The sequence below is a fragment of the Sinohyriopsis cumingii genome, chromosome 9 (genome assembly GCF_028554795.1).
Source record: "Sinohyriopsis cumingii isolate HCF-2022 chromosome 9, ASM2855479v2, whole genome shotgun sequence".
Lineage (NCBI taxonomy): Eukaryota > Metazoa > Mollusca > Bivalvia > Unionida > Unionidae > Sinohyriopsis > Sinohyriopsis cumingii.
The window spans coordinates 30497818-30522289 of record NC_142969.1 but is presented as its reverse complement, the minus strand read 5'-3'; the positions used below and the strand labels follow the sequence as shown (position 1 = coordinate 30522289).

The 24472-nt window shown below is 35.5% G+C and overlaps 1 protein-coding gene across 1 annotated transcript in view; it reads left to right on the top strand.

The window, feature by feature from the left end:
* LOC149791488 (uncharacterized) overlaps positions 1-23052 on the top strand; it is a 28936-nt gene extending 5884 nt beyond the window's left edge. The window contains exons 2-7 of the mRNA XM_089969207.1: positions 1391-1507; positions 4297-4628; positions 6797-6862; positions 12000-12326; positions 14212-14625; positions 20342-23052. Of these exons, the coding sequence (XP_089825333.1) occupies positions 4397-4628; positions 6797-6862; positions 12000-12326; positions 14212-14625; positions 20342-20403 (1101 nt within the window). The 5' untranslated portion in view covers positions 1391-1507; positions 4297-4396 and the 3' untranslated portion in view covers positions 20404-23052. The remainder of the gene's footprint in view (positions 1-1390; positions 1508-4296; positions 4629-6796; positions 6863-11999; positions 12327-14211; positions 14626-20341) is intronic.
* The last annotated feature ends 1420 nt before the right edge of the window (positions 23053-24472 follow it).

Genomic DNA, 24472 nt, shown 5'->3' with positions numbered 1-24472 from the left:
AAAGTCTGGCTACGGTTCATGTTTTCTAGGTTAATGACATGTACTCCTTCCTGTTCGTCGTTGGGTTCTAATAAGACTATCTGGTGCATTCTAGTATTCTGCTCTTGGTAGACATTTTTGGTTTTAAGGATAGCACAAGCGACAAAATGGCCATAGTGGAAGAAACTGAGAATATAGGAAAATAAATGCATCACCTAGAAGAAGGCAGCACTTACAGTTCGAAATGCACAATAGTTCTATATAAAAGGAAAACTAAACGATACCCTGTGTTGCAGGCAGACTGAATTCCATCGAACTGAAAAGTTCTAGTCGATATACAGATTAGGAATGTTTGTTCTTCACTGGATATGTTTTTGCAAATCCAAGGAGAACAAACGTCACTTTAAATATCAGGACTTTTTCCTTACAAGCTTTAAGAGAATGAGTCAGCAAAAGGTCTACAAAGATTACTCTAAGCCAAGTCTTATAAAGTTGCTTACTGGTTGACATGTTACTCTCAGTTTGACGCTTATACCTGGTATTGATAATTTAACCGTTTCGGTGGCCAAAGTGGTTAGAGCGTCCGCCTCAGATGCCGGAGGTCGATGGCTCGAAACCCTGGCTAGTTATACCAAATGGTACAAACAGCTGCCTCGCTTGACGCTAAGAATTTAGATGTTAATGTTAGGACTGGTCGGCTCGGTGTCATGATAATGTGACTAATTGGGACACGATAATATATGTCTGCGTCATGATGCCACAGTGCTAGACATCACTATAAACTATCGGGGTCCCGAGTTGCCGAGTGTCTAAAGCGCTCTCCGTTACGGATCACTGCCATCTCACCTCTGTCTGTGTGGGTTCGAGTCTTCGATTCGGCCAATGTGGGTATGTGAGAAAGATTGCCAGTAGCTTCTAATGGGTCGGTGGTTCTTTCCGGGGTTTTCCAAGGTTCTTCCTCCACCATTAATACTGACCGCCATGTATAGCCTATCGTGTGCTAAAAAATTGCGTTAAACCCTACAACAACAACAACAGCAACTATAAACTATCGCAAATTTGTTAAAGATACGTTAAAACTCCAAATCAAACACACACACACACGCACATACACACACACATTTATACAGTAATCGATCTTATCGATAAGTAATAAATAATTCTGAAGCCAAGCTACACACAACTCAAGCACATTTCACTACTAATAATACTAGTACTACGACTATTACTACTGATGATGCTAATATGTCATTAGATGCGCCTTCTTAACTGCACTATTCAAAGATTGATATATTCATTCTTATATATTTGACATAAAGTGGGATGTCTTTTCTTTGCCGCTTTAGCTGCTTAGGTTGTAAAGAGTATAATTTCAATAATTGTAAAGACAATATTTTTCTTTTCTTTTTAGTGAGTTGCGATTTTGAAGACGATGTTTGTGGTTGGTCGATGGAAAATTTCTCGCGAACATCGTACCAAGTGTTGAACAAGGATATTGGCCCATGGCATGACCATACCAACAAAAGCAGTCAGTGTCAGATTTGACTAACTTGACTTTTATCTGTAAAGATCTCTCTATATCTCTGACTCTTAGATCAGAAGTAATCGGCAAGCAGTCTGACATCAGGCCACGGTCGTGCAGTCTATATTGGCAGTACCGCACGTCAAACATCTCAATACATTGGAATGCAAGTGTAAACATACATAATATCCAATAAATAACCAGTGCATATTATTATAAAGGTGTTGTTACCACTAAGTATGGCATCCACTATTCGTACGAATTATCCAAGAGTATCGAAAAGCCAAATTGATAAAGTAAGAAAGAATTCTTATAATGAATATCTTATTATGGTTCATGATGATACCAATTTTTCTACAGATGGATAGAGATAATAAACTTCATTATAATATTTTTTCTTAAATGGTCATAGGCTGGACAAACAGTCACACAATGAATTCATCTTCTACCAATGCATACTATATTTCTGGTATAAGTCACAATTCCCTTTTATTTCTTTCAATCCTACTAAGCCTACAAGTACCAATTTTTAGCATATGCACCGAACAACTAAATCTAGCAAGTAACTTTCCAGAAAATATGATTATAAAGTCTGTATAGCAAGGGTATAACAAACGTGTAATCATTAAGGCAATCATCGATATCAGATTACAGTTATTTGAATGATTTATGTTATTGCTATTCATGGTCATGCTTTTTTCTTGTTATGTTAATTTTGTTCACATTATTATTATTATTATTATTATTATTATTGACAGTTTGGTCTCCCTATTGCCATTTGTTATGGGTGCAATTCTTCTATGACAAACTAAATGCATATTATGAGATTATTCCCAAACTCTCAAAGTTAGAAAGTAAATAATCACAGTTTACGTTATAAATCAATCGCATCCCATGACAAATATGGTTGTTTTGTGGTTTCCTTAATTCAATAATCTATTGTTCCGTCCACCATCATACATCTGCCGGCAGAATAAAACTTACAGCTCTGTAGTATGCATTCCTGTATATTTACGCGATGAAGAACAGACATAGTGCGTTAAATATGTGTAAGGATTATGAATAACACAGTAGAGTGAATGAAAAATCTTGGAGGTTGGCTGGGGTCTTGACGGAGGAATGGTACAAAATAATTTATTAAAGTCGCAAATTGTACATGGTTCAATTCATTTATACAAGTGTAATTACAACTTCCACTACTGTTCTAGACCGCCGAGACATAATTACTTGCATTACTTGATCTCCATTGGGAAAGCAGGATAAGCCAGGTAGAGTATTTACCTCGTTTGTTGTCCGGGATAGAATAATAACTCGGTTTGTCCGAAGTATTAAGATCAAGTCCCTGGTAAAACGAAAATGCACCCACACATGTATATGCCCTATGGATGGAATTAGGCACGTTTTCTGTCTTTGAAGAATACTATTGACATTATAGAACTAAACTAATAGATATGCATCGGATTTCTTTTATCAGAAAAAATGTAAAACTGTAACATATCTTTCAAAAAGCTCTACAAGTGTACGGACAAAATTATACACAATAATACCTAAAATAGATAATTTTGTTTAAGCGAAATTGAATTCATTTAAAATGTAAGGGTTTCAAAGGAGCAGATAGACCCCTTTCATTTTCTGTTAGCATTGTCATGTCGTACGTTTTATAAAAGAAGTTACCATTTTCTAATATTTTAGTATTTACATGTATCTTGTCAAGCACTAAATTTGCTCCAATGTCTTTCAAACAAAGGACATTATCTGTGTATGACCGGCAATTGTACTGTCTTTCAGACAAAGGACATTATGTATGTATGGCCGGTAACCATTGTGTCTTTCAGACAAAGGATATTATATATGTGTGACCGGTAACCGTTCTGTCTTTGGATATAATATAGGTTTGGTCTCACTAGAGCGCATCCCATTTGAGCGTCGCTCAGTGAGGCGCTGAAAATTTCTTTTTCTCATTAGGGCTAATCCCATTAGGGCGTAAAAAAATCTCACTAGAGCGCACTCACAATAGGCGCGGAGAAAAAAATTAAGTTCAACAAGATTGAATTGCCATCACGTTTGATATTATAATATGCACAAAAACGGCGGTGATAGTGATTAGAAAATAATTACTAGACAGAAACCAGAGAACCATCAATACACATAATTTTATACAACTAATATAAATTACACCGGTTTATTCTTGTTTGTACGCAAATAAACAAGTAGATAAAAAATGCATTGCAAGTTAAAATATATAAATTGGTCATTCCTAGAACAAACACGATATTACATGAATAAAACAATATAGATACATATATAACACAAACACATTACTGTAATATATTGATCCTTGGTCAAGATCACTATAATTTAGGGGCCATGATACAGAAACCAGTCGCAAGACCTAGTGTCTGAAGAAGGAAGTATATATCATAAAGAAATATACCGGAAGGAAAACAAAGAAACCAGCTCCAGGGACAGTATGAGTACGACACATCATAAAATAATAAAATGCAAAGATCAATGATCACCCCTCCCCCAACGAGAATAATATATACTTTGTTTCTTCAAAATTCTTTTGACTAGTTCACGCTCTAGTGATACTAGTTCTTCGCACTCTAATGGGATGTGCCCTAATAAGATTAGCTCTAGTAGGACAAACATATTTTTTGCGCTCTAGTGTGATAAGCTCTAATGGTTTGCGCTCTAATGAGACGTTACCATTATATATGTAAGACCGGTAACCGTTCTGTCTTTCAGACAAAGCATATTATATATGTATGACCGGTAACCGTTCTCTCTTTCAGATAAAGGATATTATTTGTATATGACTGAGAATCACATGCAACTTTAGAGAGCACTCAGGTCCATATTAATGAATTTCAATGTCTGACATTTTGGTATCGAATGAAAGAAACCCGTACCGCAAAGATAGAGATCAGCGCGAGAGAAAGAGGAAGCAGCAGAAAACTGAAGACCATGACAAACTTAAATGGCCTGGAAAACACGTGGCATTTCGCCATCGCTGAAACTACTGCTGCAAGCAACACAATTGTATCGTTTCGGATCAGGGGAGAAATCTGGAATAACGGGAACATAGGACTAGACGACGTGGCCATCACACCAGGATCATGTATAGGTACTACTACTACTTCTGCTAGGAATAACAACATGCATCAGTATAACGGTATCACTTGCATAATTTTGCATTCTACATTAGTATTATTAAAATGTCTCCTCTTACTTTTCTAGAGTTACCATCATATTTGCATGGTTTTTACAATTATATCTTGGTTTGGTTTTCTTTAAGTTCCTGTAACAGTGATATTTAATTTGAGTAAAACAAGCTAGTACATGAAACAACTTTTCAGAAAAACGTGATTTGTATAATTTCATCTTGGCATCCGTCCATCTACGGGAGACGATGGCGTAGCTCCAAATTAAGCTTTTGTATATCCTTCTTTCTAGCTCTGTTTTCAGTTTGTTTTATTTTTCTCTCTTCCTCTGCGTTTTGATCTCCCTGCCTGACAGCTAGACGCCAGCTGGAACGGTTGTTTGCACAGCTCTCCCAGTCGTTGACATTATTGTTTGCCGTCTTCATATCCTTCTTGCAAACATCTTTGTAGCACATATGTCGTCGTCCAGTTGGTCGTGATTTGGTTTTGTGATTTGTATACTTCCAAGTTATCGTGTATTAATTAATATTTTCAGAATAGAATAGAGCAAATATAGCCTTATTAGTGGAAGTATATCAAGGTGCGCTTTCCATGACGCGACATATCCAAGTCAAACGTGAACAAAATTAATCTTATTAAGTGATAATGATGAGTAAACTTTTGAGATGTGCTGACCTGAGTATAGAGGTATGATTGACCATCTACAACGATGCATACTGTACTATTGTCAGAAATATAATGACATCGTGAAATAAACACAAGTTTGAGAATCAATTATTTTTTGCAGGAGTTAATGTTTTACCATTGCTTAGTATTATGTGTTTGTTATAGTTTTGCTACTTTGCGCGGTTCTGGTATAATTTTAATTTATTTTTAATTTGGGTCTGGTTTTTCCTACAAAGTCATTTCTTGGGAGAGATAAAGGAAGTGATGGATGGATAGACGGATTGATAGACTGAAAGATGGCGTAAGTGAGTTTGGTTCATACGTTCCTTGCGGGGGTAAAACCTAGATAATACACAGAAAAAACTTGCTCGCTGCCACATCTCATAAAATATAGGTTTGACTGGGATTCTAAGCCCGTGACGTAATACGTGAACTATCCGAACTAACGTTACCGCTACATTTCACTCTGATTTTGTCTAATGATTTTCCTATGCTTACGTCTCCTTTATACATCCATTAAGATATCGTCCTTATAATATACCAAGTACAAATTAATAATCTTTTTCGAAGTGCTTAATGGATCAGGTCAACAAAATATATGAGTACCTTGGCCAGATTCTTTCTCATACGGGCGCTCTACCGCTTGAGCTAACATAGTCACGTTTCAAAGTAGGAAACTATACCTGCAGCGATTAATACCCAATACATATAAGCCAATGGGCTTCAGTAGAGACTACACTTGACCCTCAACGTCAACGCGTTGAATCAAGAATGGCTTGTAGCTGAAGCATCTGTCATTGTTTAGGAACTATGTTTGAAGTTGTTGGAAACATTATTGGAGACTAAACAATACTTACGATCATCGTATTTGAACATTATCGGAGATAAACCACGCATATTTGGGACAATAATGCCACTATCCATCAGACAAGAGTAAACAAGGAATATAAACATCAAAACAATATCTGATATCTGCTAAAAAAGGTATCTTACAAGATATTGATATAGGAGTTTATGTTATTAACTCTGATATGTTTTAGGGAGGTTTTGATGATCAAATGCCCGCCATGCATATATGTATGTATGCAACGTTCTATAAATGTTCCACCTCCCTAACATTAGCTTTTAATACTTAGCTAGAATCTGAGTTTCTGATTACTCTGCATTTCATCCGCAATTTTTTTCCTCGTATATTCAACAGCCATGTGTCTTAAGCATTTTCGTAAATTCATCTACATTTGTAACCTTTCCTCAACAACCATATACCGTACCGGTCTGCATATTCAACCTCTCCTGCGCAACAATCTCCGCTATCCATCCAATCTTTTCGTACGTCCGGCCTTGTTTGGGACTCTAAGAGGTAGCGAAAAAGACCAATGTGATACGTATTTAAATAGCCCTTGTTGGGCTCAAAACATATGTTCAGTCTGTTTGTTTCTACTTCTTATATTTTTCCTTTCTCCAGACTGTAATGAACATCACTTTTTCTGTAACTGGGATGGAGACTTCATGTGGACCAGTAACCGACAAGGTAGTTTGCACTATCCATTCACATTATTGTAATTTAAGAATCAAATGATTCCAGTTGCACATACTCATATATTTATTGTTCTCGTTTGCTTTGCATATTCACTCAAGTTTTGTTGTCATGCATGATAGTGTTTTCTTTGAGATTATGTAGCCTATTCCTCTAGTGCCTGATCGATGTCATGTGTAATCCTAACCGATAGTGACACAGGCATGTTTCCTTGCATGATAACAAAAGTGGTACCCTTGACAGGCATAATTCAGTCTTTAAATCGTCATGCATTCTTATCAATACTGTTCTTTTGAGGCCACCACGTGATCCACGTCTTGACATGACGTCCGTTGGTGTCTCGTTAAGGAAGTTAATCTGCTGCAATACATTGGTTGTCATAAAGGGGATAATCTATGTTGAATACATTTATTTCATAATAATAAAACCCTAAATGTAATCCTACCTAGCTTCTTCTTACCTGCAGTTAAGTGAAACATATGAGTACACCATTTATTTTGTAAAAAAAACACAGTGCTGGAAAATATTATTATTTCCTCTGAAGGCATAGAGGCATCATATTTAGACAATATTCTTTTTTTGCAAAGTCACAAACTTTATACACTCATTTTTAACATATCTGAACCAATTTGACATTATTTGATACACTTCATTATGATGCAAACTAACTCTAATTGCATCAGCGATATGTTTGTCTTCACCCTGGAGGCACTGCTGCAGTGCAAATGGGACATATGTAACATTTTCAGTTCCTCCAGTTTGATGAACCCATGGTAATATTTACTTCATGCACTGATATCATCAACGCTGGAATACTTCGACAAACATATGAAACTGGGCATTTGATTACTACTACTTATGTGGATAAATTCATATCTGTCTTTCAAGATGCCACTGATGGTAGCTATATGGCTTTGAATGAAGCTAATATTCTCGTTACTTATGAGGATAATATTAAATCTTGGCTAGTACAACATCTTATACAATTTACCATTTTCCACGGTGTAAATGTTATCGGACGATTTGAAATCAGCATACAACAACGTTAACGCGACTCCTTCTCATTTCAAAGTATATTAAGCAAAGTCCATGCTACTAGTATATATGAGTCTTTGCATTTTTACATATATATAAAGCATGTATCTCAAACCTTCTTATAATTCTTCTTAGTTTTATACCAGCGATACGTATTCTTCAACTCTATTCATGGTGTGATTATGACTACCTTTTAAAACAAAAGCAAGAAACCGGGATGCCAACTATTTCCAAACATACTGAAACTTTGCCTAAAACTTACATACTTTAAATAATAAAATAATTGCATCATATTGACCGTTGTAAGAGTATGACTTCTTTTAGATGCTATGGCATCACATAACTGTGTGTTGCATGGTCAGAGTAACACACAGCCAATTAAATTAATCAATATTTTAGGTTATGCTGTTAAGGCTAGCGCCTGAAATAGAACTCGGTGATTTAATGTTCCATGTATGGGCATGATTGATTTATACGGAAGTTTTCTTTTGATAACGGTCAAGCGGGCTGGTCAAGGCAAGGTGAATTCTGTTCTAAGTATCGGGAAATGCCAATCGTTGAAATGATGCAAAGACAGCCTTTGTACTAGTTGAGACGACAAACCTGGTTGGGTGGGTGCTAGATCTGGTCGTTAAATAAACATATATTCTGACTGGATAAATAACTGCTTGGGTTGCGTTATCAGGTGACATGTCGTGTTTAACAAATGTTCTACATGGCACAATTTGTCAGTCTGGCTGAGATCGTGACTCCAAAGATGAATAATGAGAATTTTATCTCGTTCAATAAAAGTAAAAGGGACGTGTATTGGAATTCTTGATAGACGATTCTGTAAAAGGGTAAAGAGACGATTTTGAAAGGGGGAAAGAGAGCAAGGGAAAAGTTCCACACAGCTAAGTAACGGAGACGTTGAAGGTATCCATATTGCAGTTGAGATCCGTAAGAAGATGTATGCAAGAGCGAGGCTACTGTGCAGGTTATGCAGTCACGCTAGACAACTGAGTCCGAATACTTACACTCGACATTAGGATGCTACTGGTTATATCAGTGTACAAGGAACTGTAAATGCATTTTGTAATAAAGATTTGGTAATTATTTTCTATTCGAAGTATATACTTCAAGTGTCTTTTACAATTTAGTTTTGTATATAATTGATTGAATTGCTATATTTTGTATACTTGTGCTCGTGGTGTTTTATTTTATATCTCAGATCTCTATTTATTCTATCCATTAATTCCATATTTTTATCATTAACGGGATCAGTACAATAACAACGTGGTCGATCAGCCTCTAGATAGCGATAACATTTCACCAAAGCCACCGCGAATCTGTTATTACGAATGAAAGGGTATTTGTTTCTAAAGTGTACTATAAATTACTGCCATAAGACAAATTGTATTATTTGATGAGCATTGGAATGGAATCTTTGCGTTTGGACCTTATATTTGGATCACGGCACGACCGCTATCATTTAAGTCAAATTGAACACTGGATAAAATATAATTGGAGTCAATATAACCATGCCTGGTAGTTATTGTTTTAGTGTTACATCAGAGAAAACTAAACAAATTTATGAAATAGGTCCAACTTTCGTCATATAGTTAACGTATTACTATTCTAATCGGGACAAGACGCTGTCAATGTTTCCTATTGGAGACCCCTATATTATTCGGATTTGTTCCTGGAAATTTCCCGACGACTTAAGGTTCTTGTTTGCACTAAATGGAAAGGAGCATTAAAGTCTAAACAGTAGATAGAATGCTTATTGAGGTCGGCCTCTTGGCAAATGTGGAGGATAATAAGGAAGCACCTGGAACTCAGCCGGTTGTAAATGGTCGCATGCACATACACTAACAGGACATTCATTTTATTCCAATACAAATATTGGTAGCCAACAAACGCGTAAGTTTTGTATGTTGCGCCTAGACCAGCGCCTAACAAAATTAAATTATTCTTCGTACATTTGTTCATATAAGTACTGCAATTATCTTGTGAAGAAATGTATCAACCAGTTGAAGACAATAGAAAAAATAATTAAATAATAGGTATTTAGAATTAAAAGCTGCAAAAACATTTGAAACAAACTCTTACGACTAAGACCAAATCCACTTATGTGGGTTATATCATTTTTGTATTCAGAGATAAATCCGAACCAACTCATTTGGAAACAAAGTGATATATTGCTGACTGTGTAACCGGATACAAGTCTGATGCTTGTTCATCGGTGTTTCGTGCTAACGGCCTAAAACCCCATTGATCAATCACGGTACCACGCTTCCTTTGAACAGCCTAAAAGCTATTAGTTCGATCAAAATACCGAGTTTGTTTTGAATAGCCTAAAAACCTTTTTGTTGAACCACAATGCCGTGTTTGGTTTGTGCATTCTAAATTCTGTTTTGTTTTACCACAATACCGTGTTTGGTTTGAACAGTATAAACACTCCTTTATTTGCCCACAATACAATATTCGGTTTGAATACTTCAATTCATTTTTGTTCGACCATAAAAGCGTGTTTATTTTTAATAACCTAAAGTCCCTTTTGTTTGTCCAACTACCGTGTTTATTTTTAACAGCTTAAAACCCTTTTGTTTGATCAAAACACCGTTTTGTTTTGAACAGCTTTAGATCGATTGTGTTTGACCACAAAACCATGTTTGTTTTGAAAAGCCTAGCACAACTATTTTCATTTACCAAAATATCATGTTTAGACACCCTTGAATTATCTATCACGCCATGAAGTTTCAGTCAAAAGTCAAGCAAGAAAAACGAAGAGAACACAATGCAGTTTGGGAATAAAATTTACTAGATTTTCCAGAACATGACTTATGCGATCACGAGCTTCTAAATTTGGATAATTTCAACTGCACGTTCATCAGTGCGTTAGGTGACGTCGTGAGATCTTAAATTGCTACTACACGATGTTAATCCTATGTTTAATTTAACCCTCGCAGTATTTAGTTTTGCCTTTGCAACAGTGAAATATTGTGGATGTTTGAACCATTAATATTGAGTCCTTTAGTTATTAAGTGCAAAATACTTAAAGTTAGTGTTTTTTCGAAATATGATTGTCGTTCGCGATGGCTGTAATTCTACGCGAGGGAAAAGAAGCTTTCGTGACGTCTACGAAAATAGTAAACACCGGGCGAAAGCAATTGTACGATTTCAGTACTTTGAGAGATGCTTATATTACCAATGAAAAGGATAAATCCAGAAAGATCTTATTTAATAAGAAAACCAAAGGTCCTTTCATTCAAAATTATTCGTCGGACAATCTCTAATTAATCGCCAACATGCATCCTTGAATGTCTCTAAGAACTGCTCGGCAACCTAGATTACATGGCGGTGGTAATTAGGAACATGATTGAAAAAGATTTATTAATTGTTAAGCTTTTCTTTCGCCGTGAATAACGTTGTTATCTCTAAAACATTCATGCAAATAGCCATTTTGTGCGACTGAAGTCTTAGATATTCATTTAGTTACGAGACGAAATTTTAAAGGTCTCGGAAATTCTTGTGACAATTGAAATCAAGTTTAGGAGAACCAACTATCAGCATCAGTAATGCTACCATTCAACATCTGAAGAATGCATAGTGTTTTTGCAAGAACGGATGATCGTCGTTTCTATAACATATTTTATGGTTATATGAAACGTATCAGAAATATGATAACAGTCTGAAGTAATATACAATTGCCAGAAAGTAACTATCTTAAGCTATAGTGATTTCATTTCGTGCTTAATTAATTTCTGTGAAAAAAAAATCTATATAATTTATAAGTTTGCTGTAAATAGAAGTAGTGCAAATGAACGTCTTTGTATAAATTTACTGCTATATTTTCATACCTATAAATAAAAAATATATTATTAGTTTAATTTAATTTTATATTAGTGTACCATATAACTATTAAGCGTGTGTTCTCGAATTTTCTCTTATGTTTTGATATATTAATGCAACCTTAAAAATTAAATTTGCAATATATTCCTTCCTTCTGAGGGCGTGATTTATCTCGCCGCATGATTAGAAGATAAAAGGTAACGTATGGTATAAATTCTTAGAAATATAATCTTTTTATTAATTAGCTTGACTCTTTTCTCAGGATTATTCACAGCAAACCAATTCTACACTGCTCTGAGAAATGAGTCTGTTTTGACTTCAAAGTCAGAAATATTTCCGGGACAGAAGTGTTTGGCATTTCAGTATTTCATTGATGACAACTGTACAACGTATATACAAGTGAGGTCGTATGAGGGTGTGGTATTGTCTAACAATTGGAGGAATAAATCAAGCAAACATTGGCCACCGATTTCCATAAGTATCGATTTATCTAAGAAGTCCAGAATTGCAATCAGCTTCGTACATGGTCGTGACTGCTATGGACAATATGGCATCGGAAGAATTTCCCTAAAGCAAGGACTGTGCCCAGGTAACTTATCGAGCTAGCATTTGTTTGTAGCTTTCAATTTTAGATAAGTGAAACTTAAAGTAATTATCTTATCTCTGACATTTTATTGGACTTAATACACGGCCAACTAAATACAAAATTTTGACTTAGAAAAAGCTATCTGTCCTCCCGATGATTTTTGTTTGTTGTTATGAGTTAATTACACATGCACCTTATTACAATTCAATCAGAAAATATACAAACATAAATGTCGACCAGAATGACCCACTAGTTTGACTTTTCAATGCAATAAGCTTTGTCTACTCGATAAATGGGTACTGCAGAGAATGTATTTTATTTGCAATGTATGACATAAGTATTTCACTGAAGCAATATATGTAATGTCTTGGCACGCTGATACTATATACCGTTGGACGATGCCCTAGAACCATTCAGTTGAGAAGTCAAACGGATGGACAAGACAAGTCAATACAATTTCTTTATTACACTCAGGTTATAATAAGAAGCCTATGAGGAAAATATTAGTATCTCATTTTGCATGCGTGTACATCAGCCATGCACGATAATTTTTGTTACAGTGAATGCAGTATAACTCAGATTGACAGTATTATTACGTTAGTACAGTCAATAATAATAATAAGGCGGACAATATTGGTTAAGTGTTAACAGCGTACACATAAACCAATTGTACTTTAGATATTATGAACTAAAGTGTGAACATAAATCTTAATGGCTGAAAGCTGGCATTTTCAGACAATTATTAATCGATACTTAAAAATTATTATAATCATAAAGTCAGACATGTTAACAATTGACAGGATCAGGCGAACATGAAATCGTTTCCGAAATTAACAAGTATTGTACCACTACAAATTTTCATTTGGCCATAATAGTTTATACTGGTTCATACTAACGATCCAATTAACTACTGCAACATACAATGTATTCTGTTCTTTCCGAATTCGCTGTTTTGTTGCTGTTTTAATTATTCATTAAAGGAGTGCATATTTATCAAGTCTACACATAACTCACTCCTCCCAAGTAGGCATTTAGCTGAGCGAAAACTTCGAGGAAAGGAGATGGTGCCCTGGGGAAAAGTGCAAATTAAACTTACGACACCAAATGATTTTAAAAAATGCTTCTTTATCTTTCCTTTAAAAGCACAATTCCGATTATTGTCAAAACGTTTGTTTTTATGTGATTGAAATTGTCCTTTGTATCGTGGGAAACATTATAGTCAATGCCTGACTAATATGCTGTTGTTGTACAGCCATGCTTCACCTATAATGGTACATTGCATGTATAGACAATCTTCTTCCGTATTCATCTTCTCAGCAAAACCTTACAAAATCAGTCCATTGAATCGCCCAATGAATCATTTGTTAATTATGGTGAAAATGGATGGCATTTAGTGTTTTCATTGTTGCTAATTTTGATGAAAATGGATGGCATTTGGTGTCTCATTGTTATTAATTTTGATGAAAATGGATGGCATTTGGTGTCTCATTGTTGTAGATTTTGATGAAAATGGATGGCATTTAGTGTATCATTGTTGTTAATTTTGATGAAAACGAATTGCTTTTGGTGTCTCATTTTTGTGAGAAATTAAAAACAAAATCGCTACTTTAGCTTAGTGACAGATAGGAATCAAATGTTTCAAACTCAGTGTTCAGATGTAACCTCATTCACAAATTAACACACACACACACACACACACACACACACACACACAAGAACATTTTAGTTGTACGATCCGATTACATATATTCGAGCCTGTCATATTATCTGTTCTCAAAAGACTTTTAGTCTTTTCGCAATTTTGCGAATTAGACGTTAAGTAATAAAATGAACAGTGTATTGGAAGTCGAATTGTTCACTATTGCGTTTTGTTTACTTACTGTTATAGAGGGGCCAATGAAAACGTCTTCCAAAGACGTCGTGATCACCACTGCTATCAATTCTATCAGTATCAACTCTACCACTGTTTCTGATAATTCCACTACTGCGACCGCCACTTTTGTGGCTGATAATTCCACTACAGCGACCGTCAGTTTTGTGGCTGATAATTCTACTACTGCGACCGCCACTTTTGCGGCTGATAAATCCACTACTGCGACAGCCACTTTTGTGGCTGGTAATTCCACTACAGCGACCGCCACTTTTGCGGCTGATAATTCCACTACTGCGACCGCCACGTTTGTGCCTGATAATTCCACTACTGCAAACGCCACTTTTGTGCCTGATAATTCCACTACTAATCCTACTAATCCTGCAACAACATCACCAAGAATTTTGCCCGCGCTCAGTGATTCCCTTAAAGGTAGTTGTTTTACATGAAAGGTGATTCCAGTTATTTTGTAATTACACTAAACTCAAGATGACTGCTCTTCAGGACGTAAAACAGAAATAGTTACTATTCGTGTTATTTCTTGTCAGTTTAAACTCCATCTGTCATAGGTATTAAACTGTATTTGCTTTTTTCACTTATAAAATTTAATATTTGTACCGGTTATGACATAAGTCTTTTATTGTACTTCCTTTATCTCAACCCTTTTCATAACTACCATCATCATAATGAACAGCATGTTCTTCCTCTCTTCCTCTGTGTTCTTGTGATGTGCAGTTATGTTTAATCAAGGTCAAGATAACATAGAATGTTGCACTCAGGTTGACCGGATTTGCTAGGACATATATGAAATATTGTTAAGTCCACATTAATAATTATATTACTCACATCCACATTTGCAGTGTTCATAATTTTCATAATATCATTTTCAACCTAAACCATAAAACCATGCAACATCTGTCAAAGCTACTAAAATTAATAAATTCATGAACAAAATTTATATGTAACTTAAAGGCGCTTTTTGACATATTCTAATTCTGTTTAAAGTGAATATTGCTGTTATGTTTTAATGACACAGCTATAATTATAACTGTTTAAAATAATAACGTTTTTCCCAAGTATCTTCATTTACAGATGTAAATGTACTTCAAATTTTAAGTAAATTTACATCAGTAATCATGTGATCGCACTCGAGCGAAAACACGAGAAATTCACAGTTGCAGAGTCTGACATGTATCCAGTATGATACAATATTGTATTTGACATAAGGTTAAATACGGAACTGGGTCACCGTTGCTCCAAACATTGTCAGAAAGAATAGCAAAAATTAGTCATTGTGAAAAACTTATGACATGGCAGAACTTTGCCATTATTTCGAATGATTGCTAAATCATGAAGAATGATATACTTAGTTTGTTATATTTTCAGACATTTCATTTCATTTTCAGCTGGTACCATCGTCGGCATAGTGATTGTATGTCTTGTTTCGGCCATTGGTCTGTCTCTCGCGGCTTTATGTGTGTATAGTTAGGCATCCAGCACATAATTTATCGAGTATATTCAACCACTAGAGGCAATTAGACCTATTAGCTTTACATTGCAGGGATAATGTTCGGGTTAAAACGCACAAAAGAGGTTAGGAATGTATTTGTTATAAAGTGACCAAAGTCAAGATGATCAGCGATTGCTTTGGTACCTAATGTTCCATTTCCTGTCACATGTAAAGTATAGTTTTCAGTCATATTTCAGTATGTGCTGTAATAAATATAAAAGTTTGATGAAACCACTTAATTATGAAGCATTTTCACCACGTGACTCAGTGAAAATGTTTTCTGTTTTCTTAAAACAAGAATATTAGACCGATATATATTTATACGTAATATGTGACCGCTGATGCTGAGTATATGGTACGTGTCATACATATTATTAACTATCTACAAAGTATTGCAGTGAACAATATATACATATTTGGCAAAAATGAAATGGAAATAAAGCTAAATAGAGTTTAAACATTGTTCAGTAGTTAATTTGAAAAACATAGAAATACAAAACATTTCATATGACATAAAAAAACTATACCATGCGAAATTACAAACAAAATAAGGATATTTTATATTGATAACATCGGAGAAATCTCTCCTTTATTCTTATACATTAATTGCTTCAGAAGAAGAAGTGATTCAAGATCAAGAACAAAATCATTGACTAAAAGAACAGTTTTCAAAGAAGATAATTGCAGAGTGTTTTGGGAATACCATTAATACGAAAACGTCAAACTTGTACCAGAAAGAGAATATCAGACTTCAGACATAGCGTATTACAACGCACATCCGTAATACGACACGATATAAAAATACAGTCACAAACATCAGGTTAAAATTTTTTTGTGAGTCTTCATTAGCTGGTCTTTTGTTGGACTGATGCTGGAAAACAATCACATTTTACCAATGCAGCAGATTCAACACCGAAGTCGTCAAGACGTCAAAATAATATAAAATAACCCCATTGCCATAAACCAATCAAATGTAATCTACGGAAAGCTATTGGCAAGCTTTCTCACATACCAACACTGGCCGCACCTGAGACTCGAACCCACGCAGAAGAGGTGAGCTGGCAATGATTCGTAACGGCGAGCGCTTTTGTCCACAAGGCCACTTGGGGCCACGGATGCAAAAGTAGGTAGACGAACAGTACGTGGCCAAAATGAAATACGCCAATGATACTGATATTGCTCCAAAGTAATTGCTGAATACCACGATCGAGCAGTTGATCGAATTTACTATATGTTATGCCGTAGATCAAGTAGCCCACCGGGTAGCTTAGACTTTACATATCACGACCGGCAATCAGGAACACGGTCTTGGAGCCATTATGGTGACCACGATGCGTCGAGAAAGCTGTCGCATCAGTCAGTCAGAAACAATGAGACGGTTAAAAAACCAAGGCCTGCGACATGGTCTGTAGCTTGGATATTATTACCATAGCCGACACAATAGACCCTCACGTTGTGATGACCAGATCATATGTCGATATTTCTAGTAACAGTAAGGACGGTGCAGGGTTACCGCAAAAACTTCCCAAAATATTACCAAAGAAAAACTAGTGGCCTACGCGGATCCTGGTGATCCACAACACGTTTCAACAAAGGCATCAGTTGGTGCAAAAAAATGCATTCGTGTAGATCCCAAAGTGGTATGAATAAAAATGCATATAACTTTGTAACGAAAGGGCTATTTCTACGATTGCCATAATTGGTGATACCATTTGGGAACCACTTAACATAAAGGAGAGCAGGATAGTGGGTACAGGGATCATGTCGGTCTAAAAGACATTGTTATCAAAGCATACGATGAAAGGGATTGTATCCGAGATTCACTGGATGTTATAACCGCTCTAATAAAAATGAAACGCAAATAAATTATTGACATTAGTAGAGCATACAGATCCTCAAGACGCGGTACAAGGGCAGATTTCGACTTGGCCATTCACCACACAAACTTTGCTATATTTGTATCACTTGTGGCTAGTTACTCATTAACGGCCGATGGTGTTAGGCCTCACCTATTTGATTCTAGAGGAAATCCTAGAATAACCAATACCACTTCATGTCCGTGAATTACCGTGCTCGCGGAGATCGATGGGGTTGAATCTATAATGTATCGTTTTACGGCTGTAGGATATATTGATGAGGGAACAAGTATAGAAGATTTGTTTCACATTATGATTATTACGTGCTTAGATACCTATACGATTTCTGAAAAAGCGGTTAATGTAACGACTTTGGAATAAACATACCAAAGGGTTTACTGCAATATATTTTAAATATATCGACACTCATTATCTCTTCACTAAATCACTGTTAGGCTAAATCACTATTAGGCTATCAGACTGGTTCAACCCGTAAGAAAAAACGTAAGGGGGTTTATGTTAGGTTGCTTATCGAATAGATCGTTTAATCGATCGAATCACATCCTTTAGGTCCCATCACAATGTATCCCACCCTTTCGGTTGCAACCACGAGTAGCGATGCCGTAACTAGTGCCTGAAAAATGTTGTCGATATCAGATATCAGCTCAAAAGGAGGAGCTAAAACAATAAAGTCCATTATGCAATAAAAAGGATGGCGGAGTGTCAGAAATATGGCGTCAACATCAATAATTCCTAGGGTCTATAAATAAACGTTGCTCCCGAGTGACTTAATAAACACTGATGCAAGGCAGAGCCATACCTCTTTGGTCTTTAGAGTCATTGTGTCCACCAGTGCTTGGACTGAATATAATATCTTACCAACACATTTAACCGTGCTCTGCAGAACCGAGCACTTCACAGTTAATAGTGTTACAGACCCATAATAAGTTGACTTTGCTGTCCATAGATTCTCTCTCCTAGGGGATAAGGTTCCTCATGATTTCAATTTCATCTTCCGCGATAATATATAATTTGCAAAACATCTTTATTTAAAATATTTCCTTTGCTTTCTCATTTTCATTGATTTAAGAATCTCTCGGCTGGGGAAAATGACGACTGGCAATGAAAGGAAAGTCATAGCTGTCATGCAGTTGTTTATAAAACCTTGAAAGAAAACATAGATGTGAAGACGGTTCATAATTTAAAGTACCTGACTTGCGAGCTATTATGAAAAGTATGCATAAGAGCGAGAGAGAGAGAGAGAGAGAAAGAGAGTTTAGTCCTTTGTGGTACTGAATGAACATTTTCCATTTCTGTTTGCCTGAAAAAAAGAGTTCTTAGCGATTAGAAGTAAAGTAATGGTTTCAAAGTGTGTTCTTACTTGACCGGGGATAACAAATGACTAATCCAGTCACGTGGGCATATCTTGACTCCCAGAGCTGTTTATTCTGTTCTTTGCTAGATGTCTCCGTTTTTCAGAAGTTTCTGCCGTTGACTGGATGCTCCGAGCTTAGCGATAAGAAAGTATTTGTAACCTATACCCACTGCATTCGAATTTTAACACATCTCATTTGGTATTGTTGCACACGCAACATTTAATTTTTCTCCAGATTGCCGATTCTCTCTGAGAAACAGTCGTTGATTTCCTCATAGGCTCTATAGCCGTAAGATAATCAGTGAATTTAAGCCGTGATTTGGAATCGCTGAATAATATTCACCTGTCTGTGTGTGCAGAGGTTTATGGAAAGTGTTTCGAAATAAGTTTAAACATATGGCCTTATGAAAATGTTATTTGCGTAATATATGAATTCTTGAAACGTTTGTGATCGCTGTGGTGGCGTAGTGGTTAGAGCGTCCGCCTCGGAAGCGGGTGGGCATGGGTTCGAACCCCAGCCCAGTCATACCAAAGACTTACAAAAATGGTACCAACAGCTGTCTCGCTAGACGCTCAGCATTAATAGGTTAGTGTTAGGCCTGGTCGGTCTGGTGTCAGGATAATGTGACAGGGTGGGACATCATGACACATGTCTGCGGCATGATGCCCCAGTGCTAGACATCACTATAAACTGCCACACTGCAGACAACGTAGCGATAGGACTGACAAATTGTTAAAGCCACGTTAAAAATTATAACCACACACACACACACACACACACACAAACACATTAATCTTTTGTCAATATGGGAAGCTGTCAATATGCAGATTAAACTGTTAAATATCTACATTTATTTTCTGAATTCATATTTCGTTATCAATCTATTCTGATGTATAATTCTGATTGTCGCATTTTGTTTACAAATGTTTGCTAGTATAGCCTGAAATGAACTTACATGTTATTCAGTTAATTATTTTCAATAATGCTATATTATATAAAAAAAATATAGTAACACTGACTAAATCAGTCATCATTCGTTGACGGCGACTTTCATATTTACTGGACTGAAATTGACTTAAATATCAATGATCCCACCATAATCGCACTCCTCTACAAATATAATTCATTATATACGCTGCATGAACTCTCTTAAACAATTTAAAATATTAGTTAGGCTAAATATGTGGCACACATTGATTTATTTCTAGATTTGAGAAGTTTCGAAAACCAAATGTAGCATTCACTGAAATGACGAAGAAGTCATATAATCATATTTTACAATAATGCAAAAGATATATTGTTTATCTTTAAAATGTATTCCTTGCTACATCATTTCACAAACTGTCATCAAAATAGTTCTTTATTAACCTATGGACTTTAGATTCACCTTTGTGTTTTATTCGCAGGAGAAGACTGGCTTGTGGCACTACGACAAAGACTACGAGGAAACGTACACTCAAAAATATAACCAAAAGTGGAATGTTGAAGAGAGAGAACGAACATAAAAGTATCACATATTCCACGGAAAAAAACGAAAAACGAAATCCCACGTCCGAATCGGCATATTACAACGTACAAGCCGAGTATGCCACAGTTGAAAAGACACGACTGAGACAAAACCACAATGTACACATGTCGAGTTCAGACGCTGTATATGTCTATTCATTGGCTGGTTCACTGCCGGACAAAAACTGTAACAATGTATCGCATGCGGCAGAGATAGATGGCAAAAACCGTGAAGATGTCAACACAGAAAACAGCTAACAATATGACACTATGTATGAAACAAGGGAATCGTTAACTGACAGCACCTACAACCACACAAATGAGTTTCAGGCTGATACTTATGCCAGCACTATCCCAAGTGCCATAAGACCTTTGGATGAAACGTACGATCACCTGGAATGTAAGAGTACTCTGTATTCTATATATAATAACACTAATTTTGTCGATAAACGTACGCACAATACAACTATCAAGTCTTCAGATCAAGATTTTGATCACACTTATAATAATACATGTTCTGTTGTTGACGACGATGATTGTACTATAACCCATACCATGACAAAAGATGCAGATATATGCGATCATACTTTATACATGGCTAAAGGAAAGAACATTATTTCTGAGAAGCAATGACAACATCATTTTGGGAGATTTTACGCTCATTGTCACATGTAAAAGAATTGCAAAACAAATACTGCAAGTAAAGAGAAAAAATGACCAAATCAGTTTGCTGTGACACAGCTAACCTCATTTCTGATCCTTAAGTAGATATGTAATAAGAACCTGCTGATCTGGGTCATATTATACATAGTTTCGTGGTGTACATGAATTCAGCAGTTTTCATATTAACAGCCATAACATAAAACACAAAAATGACTCGAGATGTATACACGTGGAATCGGCAATTACTTACGAATATTACAGTGTTTGGATTAACTGCGAAACGTTTTGATCAACCTGTAAATATCATTATCTCTATTTGACGCCAGTTTCAAAAGCTAATTACGTGATGATCTGGGACATGACGATAGTGAAATGAACATTAGATATGGCACTTGCCGCGATGAAAACAATATCAGTCGTTTTGCTTACATTTTATCATTGCTCGTTTTCCCTTAAAAGTTGTCACGGATAGCGATGGAAAATAAAAAGGGTAGAAATGGTTCAAGTTCCGTCAATGGATGTTCACAATTATCGCCGCAAACACAATTATTTGAATAACTCAGTGTGTGAATTACACATACAAGTGGATGAAGACCGAATGTTTTAGGTTTAAGTTAAATTGTTCTCTCTGCCGCCAGACCGGCAATCCATACGATCAATTCCTTGATTACAATCATAGCAAATAATATGAAATCACTGATAATATGATTCCCAAGAGACGTTTATTCGATGCTCTTGTATTATTGATTTTGCAGAAACATTTTTTCATAGATAAAGTAAGTCTCCAAATTAGTGGTGAGACATACGGTAATTATAAGTAGGACAATACTGCCAAATATTTGACAGGCATATCTCCACATGAGCATATTGTTTTTATTTCAAGAACACGTGATGGGAGGGTAAGTGATCAATTCATAGTTGAAAAGATTGGGTTTTTATGTTACATCCTTCCTGTTGAGTTTGTGATCGAAATGTAACTAAAGTTGTTTTGTGTGACGGACTAGTGACGACTTAGCAGGACTGGTAAATTTCTAAATCTAATAGTCTTTCTTGCTACAGAGTTTTTTCGCTTATAGTCGTATTGTTTCTTATGAGGTAATTAGTTTGTCACTTAGCTAAAGTTGAATTTTCATCATATGTTACATCCACAAACTGGTGGTCATCAACACTAAGCCACACAAGAAGTTGAGATGTTCTAGACCAGTACAAAACATTGATATCTGTATAAGCATACAGAACACGCTATTCCCTTCCTTCTCAATTCCCAGACTCTCATTACAGCTCTGTTGGAAATCATGGTTCTTGTTTGGAGAAAAACATCGTCTAATGTGATCCTTTTAGTAAGCATAGGACTTTAAATTTCAAGCAGCGCACATTCACTTAAAATTACATCTGTCAACGCGGACAAACTCATTTTGTGTACAGAAACATGCATTCCTTCATCAATAACAGAATATCTGTTAGAATTTAAATAGAGTTTTGCTGCCACTTCCCTATGAAATCTGTGGTTTGTGAAGTTATTTATTGTATATTTGGAACGTAAATATTCTCTTATAAATGTATTCAGATAGTGGAATCCTTTGTGTTGGTAGGGGTACAAGCCGATTCGCATTGTTTACAATCTATTTCGCTGTGATACGGCGCCCGATTATGTTAAACACCTTGCGAGCCATATGACTATAATAGGCTATAATAAGAAAACCGTGTCTACAGTGCAAGACGACATATAGACTCGTTGGTTGAAGTGCACATAAAATACAAAACACATTTTACTTGCATTCGTTTCCATTGTAAATACGTTTTTCTAAAATAACGTTTGATTAAATTTTCTGCTTTATGCTATTTCGAATACTGATTATGCTATTTAGATGTGACTTTGTCGTTTGGTTTTGAAATCAATACGTGTTTGTATGCTTGCTTTTTATAATTATATTTTGATATTGTTTTACTTTTTGTGTTTGTATACTACTTGAGTGTTAGGATCTAAGAAATAATTATCCAGAGGACATGGACAAGCGTCATGAATGGGATAATGACATGAAATTATATTCCAATAGGGTAAAATGATGACCGAAAACAATAAGGATAGAAAAGAAGAATTAGTTCAGCAAAATACATTTAAAATACGGATTCTTGCAGATGTAGCAGATAACCGTCAATATATCTATATATTCCTTAGCCCGGCCGCCAAGTACAGTCCGCGTAAGGTAGAACAGTGACAATGACCAACTTGTGGATATTAAGATACGCAGCTATGCTGCCTTTCACAGTCAGTTACACTAGAAGTCTTTTCCAATCCAGTTTTATATTATTGGAATGAGTCTTTGTCTTTGTCACTTTCAAAACAATGATTGTAGATATTGTTGATAAATCTTCCTTCTCAAGCACGTGTTGTTTGTATATTTCTTACGTGCTTTAACTGTTTCCCATCAGTGTGTGCTCAATAGCAAGTTAATACTTTCTGGAGCATCAAATCTCTCTCTCTCTCTTAATATATATATATATATATATATATATATATATATATATATATATATATATAGAGAGAGAGAGAGAGAGAGAGAGAGAGAGAGAGAGAGAGAGAGAGGGGAGCTGTGGGTGTTATTGAAAGAAAATTGAGTTTATGTAACCTTGTCGAACAATGGTTAGGGATGAAACATAGTTGGTGATTCACGTGGCTTTACCATCCATTATTAATTTCCTGATGCTCTGGAAACGCATGTATCGTACAGAAACTAATCCTCTCATTGTAACAATATCTTGTTTATTACAGCAGTGTACGAAATATCAATGTATCTTTCTAATTGACGGCTATTACATTAGGATCCTAATACAAACATTTAGGGATTTCTGAAGAGTAATAGATTAATGTTTATGGAAATTGATTTGTGCGTATAAGAATCATTTGACGACTCCTTTTGAAAGCGAATTTTCTTCTACAATTATCTGAGTTAGGTGCAGTAATTTTAAGTTTGAAAATCTTAATTTGATTTGAAACAAAACATCAGTGTGTTCTTCTGGCAAATCAAATGGTGTTTCAAATTATATGTTCTTGTTTAGATATAATTAGGTTCCGTTCATGTATCCTTCAAATATAGTGATGAGTAAATTAAACAAATAAATCTAAATGATATTTCCACCGTTTTAAAATGAAATTTTTATTAGAAATTTGTGTATTAGAGGATGAGCATTATAGGACTCATGTGACTAATTATTGAATTAATTATACTGATCAAGTATGATAACAAAATGTTCAAAAGCACCAAAAATATATTTAAAAGAAAATCCTTTATCTCAGGTTGAAGATTTTGCTTATAAACATATTACGACAAACGATAATAAAGTTTATAATGTACATTATGAATATG